Source organism: Fragaria vesca, linkage group LG7 (genome assembly GCF_000184155.1).
Source record: "Fragaria vesca subsp. vesca linkage group LG7, FraVesHawaii_1.0, whole genome shotgun sequence".
In the NCBI taxonomy this organism is placed as follows: Eukaryota; Viridiplantae; Streptophyta; class Magnoliopsida; order Rosales; family Rosaceae; genus Fragaria; species Fragaria vesca.
Window position 1 is genome coordinate 14,073,369 of NC_020497.1, and position 15,955 is coordinate 14,089,323.

At 35.6% G+C, this 15,955-nt stretch overlaps 1 protein-coding gene across 1 annotated transcript; it reads left to right on the forward strand.

Annotated features, from left to right (window-relative positions):
- The first annotated feature begins 1,982 nt into the window (after positions 1 to 1,982).
- LOC101293522 lies at positions 1,983 to 14,066 on the forward strand. Its single transcript, XM_004307252.1, has 20 exons — positions 1,983 to 2,073; positions 2,224 to 2,305; positions 2,677 to 2,895; positions 4,118 to 4,196; positions 4,273 to 4,350; positions 4,461 to 4,520; positions 4,964 to 5,068; positions 5,774 to 5,884; positions 6,631 to 6,672; positions 6,940 to 7,088; positions 8,061 to 8,197; positions 8,278 to 8,381; positions 8,473 to 8,515; positions 8,626 to 8,717; positions 10,053 to 10,101; positions 10,992 to 11,062; positions 12,215 to 12,334; positions 12,585 to 12,670; positions 12,966 to 13,011; positions 13,766 to 14,066. The coding sequence occupies exons 3-20, from the start codon at positions 2,819 to 2,821 to the stop codon at positions 13,796 to 13,798; spliced, it is 1,482 nt and encodes a 493-aa protein (XP_004307300.1). The 5' UTR covers positions 1,983 to 2,073; positions 2,224 to 2,305; positions 2,677 to 2,818; the 3' UTR covers positions 13,799 to 14,066.
- Positions 14,067 to 15,955: the final 1,889 nt, after the last annotated feature.

Consider the following 15,955-nt stretch of genomic DNA (forward strand, 5'->3'; position numbering starts at 1 on the left):
AGGAAATAATTGTTGGGATAAGAGTGCTACTAACTGATGTTAATGTGCACACAATAATACTTAGCTACTGTATGCATGCTCATACTGAGAGATTGATTATCCTACACCACAACAAGTGTACTTTAGTTATTCACCCATTGTCTTATATTTTAATTTGTTTTTCTACTTACTTTTTATACAATCGACTTTCTTATTTCTATGCTAAAACCTTGTAATTTCACTTTGTCTTTATCCTATTTGATAGGAACATCATATCAGTAATTCCTTATTGCAGTAAGATGAAATTATATGATAAATTTCACATACAAAAGAACACTGCATCCGTAAATAACAACATATCCGAACTAAAAAGCTAAATAAAACCAGCATTTTTTATTTAATCAAAATAACATTCGTTCTGTTGTGCGTTGAGTTGAGTGTTTACGAACATATCTAGCTCAAAAACCTCCCATATTTTTTTCCGGTATATTAAAACCCAATCGATTCGAAAGTTTCACTTTAGTCACTCACAATTCAACACCAAGATAACAAGTTTTTTTTTTGTTTGGTTGAGAATGACCAAGATATAACAAGTTAAAAGTGTACCACCCTTCCAATCCATCAAATTAAGTATCAAATTATGTGTTTAGTCACTCACAATTCAACACCAAGATAACAAGTTTTTTTTTTTGTTTGGTTGAGAATGACCAAGATATAACAAGTTAAAAGTTAAAAGTGTACCACCCTTCTAATTCATCAAATTAAGTATCAAATTATATGTTTAGTAAGGCCGAATAATAAAAATATTATATTATACAACATATATATGAAAAGTCAATGAATAACATAATAATAGATCTAGTCATTAAAACTTAATTAGTTTGAAAATATCACTTCAATTAGTAATCGAAATTGTTCAATAGCCCAAACTGGTCGTTCACTCGGCCACAATTTTTGTATTAAAAAAAACACTAAAGAGATAGCAAGTTGTCTGACTAGTCCGATCTATAAAATCAAGTTTGCTAAAATTTACTATATATTATTTTCTAGTGAGCTGCTTCACTGTAGCTACTAGCTACACTATTCATCTTTCCTTAAAATTACCATTTTGTCCCCATTTTTCTGCTTATTTACAACAGTATCACTTATTTGGTTGTAAAGTTACTATTTTGTCTTTTTTTTTCATTAATTACAAATTGTCACCCGAACCCCCCCCCCCCCCCCGGGTTTTCCCTCCCATGCATTTTATGCATGGGAATGCATGGGTTATTGTGTCTAGTTAGAACATATGTAACCGGGAGGGAAAATCACACCAAAAAGCATGATTCTTGCTTTTTAATGGCAAGAATCAATGCAACAGGAGGGAAAGAGAAACAAAAGCAAGGGCGGGTCCCACCACCTACCATAAAAAAAATCAATGCAATGGGAGGGAAGAAAATCCGGCACCGAAGTCCAGCAGCGGGTGACCAGAGTCTGATGAGGTTCCAGCTAAATATTCTCTCTTTTTCACTTTCTCTCTCTATACATGTTTAAGGGGTGAGAACAAAATAATCTTAAAATAATATAGTTTGTTAAGACTTTAGTAAAGATTTGTGCATTTGGACATAAAAAACGTTACCTTATATTTGAATAGGCTCATGAAAAAGATTATCATTGAAATGAGGAATAAAATGTTTAAATTAATACTAAATGAGCATTTTAGAAGACGCGTGTAACCATCACTCAAGCAGTAGCCCGCGTGCGTGTGTCCCATTATTTGATGGCCATCACTCAAGCAAGCAAAACCGTTGCATAAAAACAAGCCCAGAAAATTTACAGTGATGGAAGCAATTGAATTGATGGTTTGATGGAATTCAAAAGGTGTATATACTTTTATTGCTAGTGCTTAGTAGGGAGGGGTAATAACGTAACTATACCCCATTGAAGCTATGTTACAAATTACTTTACGTCGTCTGAAACCGCGACTCTGAGTCTTCGACGTATTTTGTTTCTCTCCTCCAAATCCTCACATATTTCTTCCATCAATCAATCACCTCAATCATTCCAAATTCCAATCTCCAATCTCCAATCCAATCCTCCGTTTCTCTCTCTACTGTAAGTAACTACATCACACCTTCAAACTTCCACTCTTAATCGCCGACAGTTTCATTTTGATTTCGGATTCTACGAATCAGGTCTTTTTTAGTTTGGGGATTTCGTTCAATTTGGTTTTTGAATGTTGGATTTGATCTATGTTCTGTGCAGGCTGCTGATTTTACAATACAGAAGACGAATTTATTTTTGGTTTGATTCGGTGTGTGCTGGTTCCTCAAGTCTGTGACTGCAGGTCTGGTTAGGCATTTAGTTTAGTTTTATTCTTTTCAGCTGGATTTAGTAATGTGCGTGCTTGAATTTGAGCATCTGTTGAGTTTAAGTAGCTTTTCGAGTTATTTTCGTATGCTGCTTATGGTGCTTTGTGTTGCAATGGAAGTATTTTTGTTAGCTGTCATGAGTTTTAAGTTGTCGGTAATCGGTTTACTTATGAGCCTGCTGAATATATGCACTTGTTTCTTTACTGTTGCGTTTTTGAGATTTGAATAATTTTCTAAATTTTATGCTTTCTCTACGTTACGATTCTACTTTGTAATGTAATATGTATGCATACTTATAGGATACTGAAGGGTCATGGTTTCCTTAGCTCCTTGCTACTTTTTGTAGGGCATACAAGGGTTTCCTGATTAAATTGGGTAATGGGAGAATGAAATGGAGTAAGATGCAAGATTCGATTGCTTATGATGGGAACAATCAGTTATGATGCTACACAAGGTTTTCTTGAAGAGAATCTTGAACTGCAAATGAGATGTCTTCCAGTAAGAGTCCAACTCAGCACTTGAAGGATGCTGGATTGCAGAGTCAAATTGCCGATGCTGTGAACAGGTAATGCCAAAATGTGGCTTATTAGAAAGAGTGTTTGATCATGAGTATATTAATTATATATTTTTTTTATGCTTATTAGTCATTTCATTTGAAAATGAGGTGCAAGTGAGGTTGTGAATTTATTTCTAATGATGCTCAGCCCCTTCTATTAGAATCTTACTATGTGGGTTTTTTTTTTTGGTCTCATATACTGTTAGCGCATAGTTTTTTTATGTTTTAACCTTTTCTATTTAAAGAAATATACTGTTGTTATTATTTAGTAACTATCATTATAGCTAAAGTTTTGAACTTTGAGCTGCCGTCTTTAGGGGTCGGGTACTGGGGAGGTGTTATGGCCACTAAATGTAGTTTACTGGTTGTTGTGGTGAAGAAGTCTGGAGTAGTAGTGATATAAGAAAACAGGAGAACACATATGAAAGAATCACACTACAGCATTTAGAAACAACAATATGAAACCTTTTTTTTTGGACTGCACAGAAGAGTTTTATTACTAGGTATGATGCAAATAGTACATGATGGCATCCAGTATGATGTCTGGAACATTAAAGAACCACTCAAGGTGGACATTTGGATCTAAACCATACCCTACTAATCTATGCCCCACCATATGGGCTTTTCTAGGAACAAATTGAAGCTTGAAACCATTATTAGCAGCTAGAGAAGTCTTGATGTCTGATATGATAGCACTGAGGGGAGAATGATCCAAGAATATGAAACCTTGGCATCACAATAGAGCCTTATAGGTGATAATAGATCCAACCTTGTGGGGTCTATACTTTCATGGGAGATAAGATGGAACTCCAACCATCATCTTTTTCTTCATGTTCAGGTTAATGTGCCTCACTAGTGGGCATGGACCTTCATGTCTCTCATTCCCACTTACTGTGTTGTCCTGTTAGATAAGAGAACTCTCATCCGAAAGATGCGTATCGATCTCACAAATCGATAACAAGATCGTTTTTTTGGCAAGATAACCCTAAGAAGAAAATCAATGGAGTACCATGCCAGATAAACTTGAAAACAAAATGCAATTTAATTGGTGCACGAAGTTGTCCTTGTCGAAATTAGATAACTGACTTTCCAATTCTTTCATTCTGGTTCCAATCACTTCCTAGTAGCATGCCCTACTGAGCCCAATCAGTTTTGCAACCAAAAAGTTAATTGGTGTGTTCTATATTCATGTCCTGAAGCATCTTTTCTTTTTTCTGATTTCTTTTTGTAGGCATAGCTCGGAAGCACATTGTTCACCAAAAAATCTAAGGGATGACAGTGATGTTCATCATAAAGATCAAGAAGCTATGGTACTAATATTTCATCACCTCACTTCTAAACAGAAGTTCTATTTAATTTTCTTACAATAATAAGTTTTACATGCAGGAACTTTATTCCCGAGCCAGAGCGCAGGAAGAAGAGATCCAATTTCTTCGTGGGCAAGTCACTGTTGCCTGTCTGAAGGTATAGAAATTCTCAAATTGCCTTTCTCCCACGTGCATTCTCCTTGTTGTAACAGGTTTGTTTCTGCACATTTTAAATGCTAGACGATTCATTGGTCTTTATGGTATCAGGAATTGCGGCTGCTGAACGAGAAGTATGCGTTGGAGAAGAAATTTGCTGACTTAAGAATGGTTTGTCCAACACTTGAGAGTGAATAGAATTTGTTTCTTGAAATCCGAAGGGGCCTGTCTGGTAACGTTTTTGAAAACGATTTATAAAAATAATCTTTAAAAATAAAACTGAGAAAATGAAATTGTAAATTTTCAGTTTTGGAAATGTATTTGGTAGTTTATTGTGAAAAATATTTTCCATATTTTCTAAACTAGGAGAATGAAAAGTGAGCACATCAAATTGATGTTTTCAGCTTTTTTTTTGTTTTTCTTTTGTTGTAAAAGTTGAATTTTTTTTTTTCCACGGCTTGAAAAATGTCTCACCGAACACATTTTCATCTTACAAGCATTTAAACGTTACCGAATGCCACCTAAGTTGTCATTTTTCGTATATCTTTGCAAATCAGAAAGCTTGTGCTCGTTGACTTGTTCTAGAGTATCAAGTAATATAATATTTTTGATAGGCAATAGATGAGAAGCAGAATGAAGCCACTACTTCTGCATTAAATGAGTTGGCCCGCAGAAAAGGTGATCTTGAAGAAAATTTGAAATTAACTCACGATTTGAAGGTAATTTGATAGCTAAAATCAGTGCTATCTCTTTGAAAGATTATGATAGTTTGTAGTTGGGAGCCTGAGAAGCTTGTTCGTTGTTGTTGTCAGTTTATGAATTGGCGAGAATCTGAGATCAAATATATTTTTTGTTTTGTTGATTTCTTGCATGAGAACATTGAAAAGTAGGTTGTTATGTTTGTTCTAAAGCAAGTCTATCACTCTCTATTATCATTCTTTCAAGATAATCAAAGTCCTTTGACTTGTTTTCTCATGCAAGGGGAGTATGAATAAAAAGCAAATAGTTATAACCATAAAAGGGAAAGCTTAGATAGAGCAAATAGAGGTTTCCCAATAAGCTCAGTAAATGTTTGATTAGCAATTGAGAGGTGATATGATACATATGTCAATTTTGTCGTCCTGTACAACTGAGATACCATGGTCTCATGATGTTCGGTATCCCTAATGTTGAGCTCATCACAAATCTCTTATATATACATAAACTGGTGAAACCACTCTAAAACTGATGAATGTATGTGAGACTTTTTGTCTGCTATCTTTGGTTTGTTGCAAACTTGCAATGCTTTGCTTATCACTCAGTAACAGTATTTTTTTTAGGTTTTTCGTTTGACGTGTCTAGCATGTCTATTAAGCTTTCATGTCAGTTTTCTTTTATTCTTATCTTTCTGGCATATCTAATATTATGGCTTATTAATATTCTAGGCTGCAGATGATGAAAGATATGTCTTCATGTCATCCATGCTTGGGTTATTGGCTGAATATGGTATTTGGCCCCATGTCGTAAATGCTTCTGCCATATCTAACAGCTTAAAGGTATAAAATTGTAAGGCACACAGATAATTTATGCAACAATAATAACAAGGTTATGATATAGTCTCAGTCAACTGTTGTTTTTTTAGTCAGCCTCTCACTCATGTACTACTTATTTGGGCTATTGTGGCGGGCTGCGAAAACCTTCAAGTTTATCTTTGCTGATGTGGCATTGCAAATATGCAATACCCATGTTCATGTAAATTACATTGTTAACAAGAAATCTAACTCATTGTTCTTTCTCTTCTTTTCTTTATACATTTTCTACAGCTTTTTATTTGGGTATATATATACAGGCCCGTTCTGGTGCGGACGTCCGCACTCGGCTTAAAGTGCGAACGTCCCTCCATTCGCCACTGTACGGCGCCGGTGAGGGCGCGCCTCCACCCCAACGGACTCCAGCAACGTCCCCAACCACTTCCCCTCCCCAGCGAGTCCGTTCTTTTCCAATTTTCTGGCGAGATCACCCAAAACTTCAAATAAAGTCTATCTCGCCAGAAACTGGAATTTGGCGGACTCGCCGGGGAGAAAAAGTGGTCGGGGACGCTGCTGGAGTCTGCTGGGGGGTAGGCGTGCCCTTGCCGGCGCCGGAGGGTGGAGAATAGAGAGACGTCCGCACTTTAAGCCGAGTGCGGACGTCCGCTCTTGAACGTTATATACATCATATATTGCAATTTGATTTCTGCCAATCAGTGTTGCAAATAGCTTTCAATAGCTGGCCTTCATCTTTTCTTTTCTTGAATTTGCAGCATCTACATGATGAATTGCAGTGGAAGATTAGAACTTCACATGTAAGTTGGGATTCCTCATGATGTTGTCAGCTATGATTTCTTGTGACCATGCTATTGTCAATGATTACTTTTTACGTATAGTACTACTATACAAGGCAAACTTTATAATTAATTACATATAAAGAATTGACAGCTATAGGCAAACACTTTAGCTCATGGTAGTAACTTATTAGTTATGTGATATATAATTAGTCTCATGCAGGCTTATTCTTTCGATAATGACCTCTCTCTCTCTCTCTCTCTCTCTATATATATATATACACACAGGAACAGCAAGGTTTTGACCGTTATACTGACGCGCAACGTATGGAGCCAACTGCAAAAGTTCAGCTCCACATGAATGATTTTACAGACACAAGAAATTTGATGCTAATTAATAAAGAAAATCCACAGCAGTTCACAGCCAATATAGATAGGTATGCAATGTCTGTTAGCTGTTGTTAGGAAAAATTGATTATATTTTCCCACAATTATAAGCGTTTATGTTGAAAATAGCTATCTATGTCGTGGCTTATTACTCCAAAATTTTTTGCAGTGACGATTAATTTTTATTATTAAAGACATGAATAAATAAGTGAGTCTTGTTTGATGATTGAATAAGATTTCTCAAAAGTAGTTCTTTTGTTAAAACTGATTTTGTGATTTGGGATATACTTTTGTTCGTGTTACAGTATGAGTGCCTAGATGTGTCCTGTATAACTTTTAGTGTTCATTATATGACATTGTACAACTTTGTACGAAAATGAATGACACTTCCATGTGGAGTCACTCTGAATAAATTTTTGATGTGATTTTAATTGTTTCATGCCACTCGGTTTCTGTCACTTACAAGGAGTATATAGGAATAACTTGCTATATTTTTGTAATACAGAACATTATTGGTGTTTAAAAGCTTCATAGCGGCACGTAGTTGGTACTATTTTTCATTTTAAGAGAAAGTTTTAATCTTTTATCAATCAAATAGAAATATATAAAAAATATGAGTACAAGAGCTCCAAAGCAATGAAACGCAGCAGGAACAAAATAAAAATTACATTAACAACAGCTAGGATTCATGCATGCACCCTAATCGAGACAAAAGACCTACTGCCTTCCAGTCTTGGAGAATATAGGGAGATTGTAATCTGCTGAAAGCCATTGAAATAGATACCCAAAAAGCTTACCAGAATCTTTTCCATAGTGTCTCCACCCCTGCACCTATGTACATTTCAAACATCTTAGTCACTGAAATAGATTTGCGATATACTTGGATAAGCAGATTCTTACAGAGGAAACTGGTGCATATATCAAGGGGGCTACTCTAAAATATGACATTCTATCAATGACCTAATTGAATAATGTAGTATTTATGAGCACTTTTATTCAACATCTTTTCCTCTTTATGGCAGTAATACAACTCACAGGAATATGGATGGCTTTATTCTCCATGATTCATTTGATAAAGATGTTGCGTATGGGAGAGCTGAACAAACCAATGGCACCTCATATCCTCAGACACCTGATAATACATCCTCTATTTCACAAGGTGATTAGTGTTTTATCTTAAATCAGGGTCTTACCCCGTGATTTACTATGGAACCTGATGCGGCTTATTCATTTTAAAAGGGCCTGGTATAGAGAATTTTCAGATAATTGGTGATGCGGTACCTGGAGGCAAACTTCTTGGATGTGGATTTCCAGTACGCGGAACTTCACTTTGCATGTTTCAGGTATAATTCCTTAAATAGTATGATCAACTTTCATCTAATTAGTGGTTTGCTTATTATATGAGTTGCTATGTTCATCAATGTTTGCTACCAGTGGGTTCGTCATCTTCAAGATGGCACTAGGGAGGTTATTGAAGGTAGAGAACTAAACTTTATTGATATTTTTCTTGTGCAGATTAGATCCTTTTAGGGGTAGCTGAACTATTGATTTTGTACTGTTTATTCCATTCTGTTATTCTTCAATCAGGAGCTACAAATCCAGAATACATAGTCACAGCTGATGACGTTGATAAAACTATTGCTGTCGACTGCATACCAATGGATGATCAAGGCCGCCAGGTTCTCTATATTACCTTTGCATACTGCTTATTTTTCTGTATGTATGTTTGCTTCCAAACTTGTGCACCACTCTTTATGTTTTTCAGTATGTTTACTGTAGTCCAAAATGGTGATTATTATGATCCGCATATGTTCAAGTTTGTGGGAAAGTAGAGGGAACAAATAAAACAAGTAGGAGTCTCTCTGTGAAGCTCAAACTGCTGCAATATATGCCGATATATACATGAATGTGTCCCAAACAATCTAAAAAGTGCAATTAACGAGCAGAGCATTTACCAAAAGTTTAAGATGATTTTCATAAGTTGAAAAGTTGTTAAAGGTCATTTTAGTCAAAGGTGAGAAGGTGTCAGAATTATTCATAAGCTGGTGGACTTTTATATCCAAAGATGGACCAAAATATGATCCTATGAATTTGTCACACTCCAGTGTTTATTACTTTATTTTAACTGTTAACTTCTGAGTTGTGACAGCTACAACAGAGATGATAACATCAGGCCTTACCCACTCATACCCTTACCCTTTGATCTTTCAATGAAAATTGAATAGTAATATCTATTCAGACTTCTAGATTATGAGTGTTGGTGTAAATTTCTACTCCACTTAAAATCTGCACCACTTCGTGTACAATTGACCTTAACTTTGGAGTTGTAGTGTGTTTGGTGGTACATTTTGAGGAAAGCTGTCACTATCAGCTTATGGTTTTGCAACTTATGCTTCTTGTTTTCGCAACTGAAATCTGTGGAAAAGAAAAAAAGAAAATAGGAGTTTTTGAGGATGGGGGGAGGAGCAGTTAATCAGTGATGAGAGTTTGTTTTCTGGCCTATTTGTGGCTTCAGTTTCTTTGTAGTTACAAATAGTTCTTGTTTTTGTTATTTTACAAGGAAGACCAGTTGTCTAGATTTAATTTTTTGAATTACTTGCTGTTTGTTTAGTTTTCTATTTGATCAGTTCTGTGGATGTCACTGTTTTGTTATGTAAATTTATCACTTCTGATGAATAATGTTTCCTATAAAACAAAAAAAAAGGTGGAAATTACAAAGCCTTGTTTTGGTTCCGTTATTCAGCGAAGTATATCCAAACTAGTCATTTTATATCTCTATATCCATTTTCTTTTAGCCTATGAGCCTATTTATTTTGATATCCACTGAATCCCTTTTTGCATGGTTTGTTATACTTTAACAATTGCTGAAAATATATTTACAGCCTAGTCATGTCTTTGATATAACTTAGTGTCGTGAAGCACCCAGGTCACAAGTGTGTTGGTTTCTGCGCTTGTCATGCAGTTTCGCCCAAAGAATATTATCTCTTGACAAATCATCTGTTTTTCATTATCAGGGGGAACTAGTGAGGCATTTTGCTAATGATCAGAACAAAATTAAATGTGGTATGTGTATTATGCTGCTTGATGTGATCTACATACATAAACATTTATTCTGTAATTGGATTCTTATATGCATTCTTATTATTATTTTTTTATGATATAATGCATTCTTATGATATAAGCATTCTTATTAAGTTGGATTGATTAATAGTTATTGATACATATAGTAATTTCCCTCTATAAACCATATTGAGGCAAGTTAATTATTTAAGGCTTTTCATTTTGTTTGGTTTTAGTTTTGGATATCAGTTTGACGCTCCTTTTTCTTCAAATTCAACCGAATACACTTGACTTTTAACAAAAGAAAGATGGTCAATTGTAGCTTGTACTTTTGTGTGTTGATATGAGTGGGATGTGTCATGAATGATACGTATAGTAATTTCCATCTATAATCAATATTGAGGCGAGTTAATTATTGAAGGCTTTTGATTTTGTTGGTTTTAGTTCAATTGTAGCTTGTACTTTTGTGCTGAGATGAGTGGGGATGTGTCACACATGGGAGTCAATTGGATCGATACATGCATGATGAAATTTCATCTCGGCCCACCCCTCCCTTTCCTGAGTGCACTCAGTCGTTCTTGTTATGAATATACTATCAGATCCTTTGCTAGGATAGGTTTATTGACTTGTCTTTTCTTTGTTCTGTGTTTTGTTTTCTCTATACAGCATCAAACTAGTTCCATTTTATAAGTTGTAACCTTATGCTTGTATCTGTTCTTGAAATAATTAGATGGAAAGAATAAAAGATTCCTGTTAAAAAGAGCTGTTACATTTTTTAGGACGACGTATTTGTCTGAATGAATAGACTTTAATTATCTGTAAGTGTCTTCTTTTCAATTTTTTTTGGTTATTCTAATTTTCTATATTTGCATTGTATTCGAGGTACGTTATAGACCCGGAGATGCAGCTGGAGATTGACACACATATATCTAGAGGACAAGCCACTTTCATTGTTCTACTGCTGGTAGGTTTAATTTTTGCATCAGTTTATGTCTATTTTGCTAAAGTATACCTTATTCACCAGTCTCCATCTTTAGTATATATTTATAAATCCCACTGCCAAACATAATTGGTGATTTTCAAATATATGATTGAGCATTAGGGAAATGAAATCCTTTAGGAGGAAACTCCATATTGGTACATAAGGACGATATTTTTTTTTTTTTTTACTAGTTGTGCTCATTTCGGTTCAGATTCATTGTTGAGGTTTACTTGCTTTTTATTTCCTTCCTTTGCATTTGTTACTCATAGAAAATTGCATGACTATCAGTATTCTGTGCTCTTTCTTCCTGGCTTTTTCTTTCTTGTAGAAATTAAGATTCTTGCATGCTTAAGGAAAGAACTTGGGTTAGATTCAGTTATCATTTGGATACAGTTGCAATGCTGTAATTAAAGTTTTTATTTTACTATTTTAAAAGAATAAGAGAAGATTATAACAGGGCCAACCAGCCTTTGGGCTGTTGGTAAGGCATTTCTCTCCAACAAACCGCTGGTAGTGGTCCCAAGGTCAACTTTCTCTCCCAGAGTCCCAGTTTTATTACAAAACGGTAAAAGTCCATTATGTCAAGTGCAAACTTGCAATTCAGATATCCAATGCAATCTGTGGGCGTTGTTCGGTGCTAAGATGAGGTCAACCAAGGTTCATAAACTTTTGGTTCAAAGTACAGAATAGATAAGTTTCAAATGAAATGATTGAGAACCTGGAAAGCCATTTCCTTAAAACCCACATACCTCCCTTCCTCCCCTGCGGTGCAATCTGATGTCATACTTTCCTATAAAAATCCACTGCCGTGTATGCTTATGTTAATAGTGCCTGGCTCCCAGGTTTCCTTTGTTTCTTTGTTTCTTTGGAAGGTGAGGGAGGTTGACATTATTTTTCTTTTACTTTTAATTCTGTGGTCAATATGGTATTTGTCTCTTTGTTTTTTATTATTTTTTTTTGGCTGGATAAGTTAAGGGTTACTTTATAATACTGCCCGGTTTTTATTATTAAGCTAGTTTTCTTTACCTTGAGTTTTCTGTTTTCTTATTTTTATGCCTATCAAGTATCAATCAACCAATTGCTTTATATATCATATGACAAAATTTCTGCAATATTATCTTGTTGGAAAAACAGATGGATTCTGCTGAGAATTGGGAGCCAGCAACTCTATTTCTGAGAAGGTCAGGCTATCAGATCAAGATCAATAGCACAGAAGCTCTTGTCATTGCTGAGAAATTCTCAAATGATTTATCAGTATGTTCTTTACTTGGTGATGCCTAAATTTAGAATTTAGTTTAAATGAAACACACTCCCAAGTAACTCTTTTGCATTATGGCATGTGCCGTAATGTGGATTAATCATTTGCAAACTGCAAACAAAGTTTCTGAGGCAAGCTGTCATCTATGGTGGATTTATTTAAAACAATATATGAACATTTAGTGTGAAGTTTCCATTTTGTATATAAGAGACGATGCATTTCAATTTCTATAATTGGTGGTTGCAGATTAAAGTTCCTTGTGGCTTCTCAACTCAATTTGTGCTGACATGTTCTGATGGATCTTCTCATCCTTTTAGCACATACAGTGTTCGGTAATCCATTACCCTTACACAGCATATTCTTTAACAAATATAACATAGTGAGCTCGCTGTTAAATATCTTTTCTCTGATGATAATTCGCTTATCAGAGAAGATCAGGCACTTGAGTTCCCATTTTTCCAGTTTCATTTTAGATTTATATCTTAAAACCATGCGGTGTGGTTTCAGACTGGCCTAATTTGGTCAATCACAATATAATAATAAAACATGCTTATGTTTTGCTTTTAAGAATGCAATTAAACATGTTTACGATTTCACTTATATGGGTTTGCTGAATTTACTTTGTAGGATGCGTGATACTCTTGTTTTGACGATGAGAATGCTACAAAGCAAGGTATATTTTTCGATTTAAATGCTAAGCTTCTGCATATGAGTTCTTTTATTTATTTATATATTTTGGTGGAGAATTAGGACAGGACTACTACGTAGTTGATTCTCCTGTGTTTCTATAATGAACTATTTAACTTCAACATATCTAAATTTTAGTCTACCTTGTGATCTTGATGCACACCTTTTGGGGTTTATCACAATTTAAACTACTGGGGGCTTCTTTTTACTGCTTATTGATTAAAGATCGTGTTATGCTCAAGTGCTCAACAGAGCAAAACACGTAGCTAGTTGCAATTGACATCACAAGCTTGAAGTAAAAAGAGATCTCTGAAACATATATAGTATAACTTGTTTAAATAGACCACGATGAACCATATAGTATAACTTCCTCCTAGTTCAACTTGTTTAAATAGACCGCGATGAAACTTAGGAGCTGAAGCATATGGAAAATATCAGTAATCATTTTCTGATTTTAGTTTTCCTTCCATATAATCCAATTGAGCAAAGAGGGGGCAATATTCAATGTAGCTTTCAAAATCACTGTACTGACTTGTCTATGTATTAAAAACAATCTATAAACTCCACAAATCCATATAGTGATTCATGGTTAGTTGTGTTGTGTTCCAATACTGTTAATCGAGATGATTTGGTAGGTGAAGTCGGATCTAAATGTATTTTGTGATCCGAGTGGTTCCTAATTAATTTATACTCGTATATCCACGCATGTTATGACATGAGTATTACTTTTGATGGAGCAGGCATTGGATGACAGAAGAAAAGGAAGGGTGTAATTGGTTATTTGGAGCATAATGTTTATAGCCATTAGTCATTCATAGTAGTAATTAGAAGACACGATTTGATTAATTAGACTATTAGACAGTGTTCGGTATCTCAGGCTGCCGAAGTGAACAGATTATCGCCCATTTATTATTGTTACTGTAGTTATCATCATATAGTAATCTCAGAAGCATTCTGTATAGTAGACTAGCCTGCAAAATATGACCGTACATGTAAAGATTTTGCAATCGAGCTAATTATTACTTTACAGCCTTTTCTTTGATTCGATTGTTGATTTTTTTTTTTTTCTTCTTTTCTTTGAGAAAGGTGAATAAATTAAATAGGATCAATAGTACAACTACAAGAGGGTGACACGGGCACCCTCACAATAAACAGAGCTAGGCACTGAGGTCAGCTTGGGTACATTCAGACAGTCACGAAGGGAACTGTTCAGACCATGTAAAGAAATGTCCCTTGGTGCATGTTTTGCTAGCTTATGTGCTTATTGGTTACAGTTTGGGCACACGTAACACCCTTGAGAAATCCTCGACACTAACTTGATCCCATCCATGGCGTGCCCATCGTTCGATAAGTTATCTTGAACATTTGCTCTCAATTGAAGACGGTGTTAACCTTGCTCCGATCCGCATTAGATCACCAAATCTCGGCATGTCTTGGAGTTGCCATACAAGGGAATGGTTCTTGGCTTCTTGCCGCTAGTATGTACTTGATAAGCCAAGCGTCTTCCATTGTGCTAGTTACATGTGCATTTCAGGTTCATTCGATCTTTAGCCTACTTATTTGGTACGCGCGCACAAGTTTCAGAACTGACCGACAAAGGATCCATTCTCAGATGGCCTCCCTTAGAAATTGCATTCCATATTAGCTCAGAAGTTACTAATGTTTATAACTTTATACACCTTTTTGCTTATACTCAGCAACAACAACCTAACACACTTACAATTGATAGTCTTGGCAAACAGGATAGGATAGCACAACCTAATGAAGCGAAAAAAAAAAATCATGGAAGCTTACATAATATTTAAATCTCGAACTTTAGGGACTTATCTAACTATTAACAAAACTAATCACTGTGACAGTCCCAAGTGCAGCTCTTATGTTATGCTAGGCACAACCCTTCCTAATTTCAAAGCCATGAAGTGAAATCAAGAAATAATAATAAGTATTAACCTTCACTAGAACTGGCGCAGATAAACCATCATGGCATTATCAAAGAGATCTTAAGAAAGCAAAACAAAAAACGTGTCTCAGAGTGGCATATGTAACTCTTAGCTGATAGAGCGACCTCAGTACTATCTAAAACAGATGTGTTTGTATCATAAACAAAAACGTTCATGCTTGTGCGCCATGGTATACAAGCGAACCAATAGTTGTTATGCAACCTGAGTCGAGTAGTTCATTTGATAAACATTCACATGACGCACTCCGATCATATTGTCTTAAGAAAAGGGGATACCCATGATAGTCCAGTCTTTATGTGGCATGCTCAGGTTAAGCATTCCCAGTTGGAGATTGAACAAAACACAGAAAATAGTTCGGTCCATATAAGCCATGCCCCATTCATAAAGTCCATACTGATACTCTCCTGGTGAATTAGTAGTTGTAGCCACACTCCACCTTCTGTTTCTGCTGTTATATGTATAGACATCGCAAGTACCTTCTGTTGGATCATGACCACACAGGAAGAACAAACCGCAACTAGGAGGACCGCAGGTTGGAGTCGTCATAAACTTTGGCTTATAATATATGATATCATGATACCTCTCCTCCAATTGTACGTAATGGAGGTAATTTGATAATCTTGTTTTTGAAAGGATTGTAAAACACGAACTGGAGAGTCTGGTCCGACAGGTCGTATCTTCCACCAAACATGAGCAACAACCAACCATTTTTGGAGTCGCAAATACTGCAGTCTCTCATATATTGTAAGTCGTTTCTACCAACGAGGCGCTCCTTATTTTTATCAAAGCTATTGCTTACATGCATGTTGCACATTGATTGTGTCATGGATCCTGTAAAGATGATCTATATCCGCTCAACTTATCCTCCGAACCTAATTTTCCTAGTGCGTTCGTCCAGGGGCCGGAGCCAGAAATTTGAAGTAGTCTGGGCTGAAGTTTCATTTGATGATGAAACTTATATATGATATA

Coding starts and splice junctions, on each gene's coding strand:
- LOC101293522 (XM_004307252.1), top strand. CDS start 2,819: ATGTCTTCCAGTAAGAGTCCAACTCAGCACTTGAAGGATGCTGGATTG. Junction 4,351..4,460: donor TCACTGTTGCCTGTCTGAAG/GTATAGAAATTC, acceptor TTATGGTATCAG/GAATTGCGGCTGCTGAACGA. Junction 8,516..8,625: donor CACTAGGGAGGTTATTGAAG/GTAGAGAACTAA, acceptor TTCTTCAATCAG/GAGCTACAAATCCAGAATAC.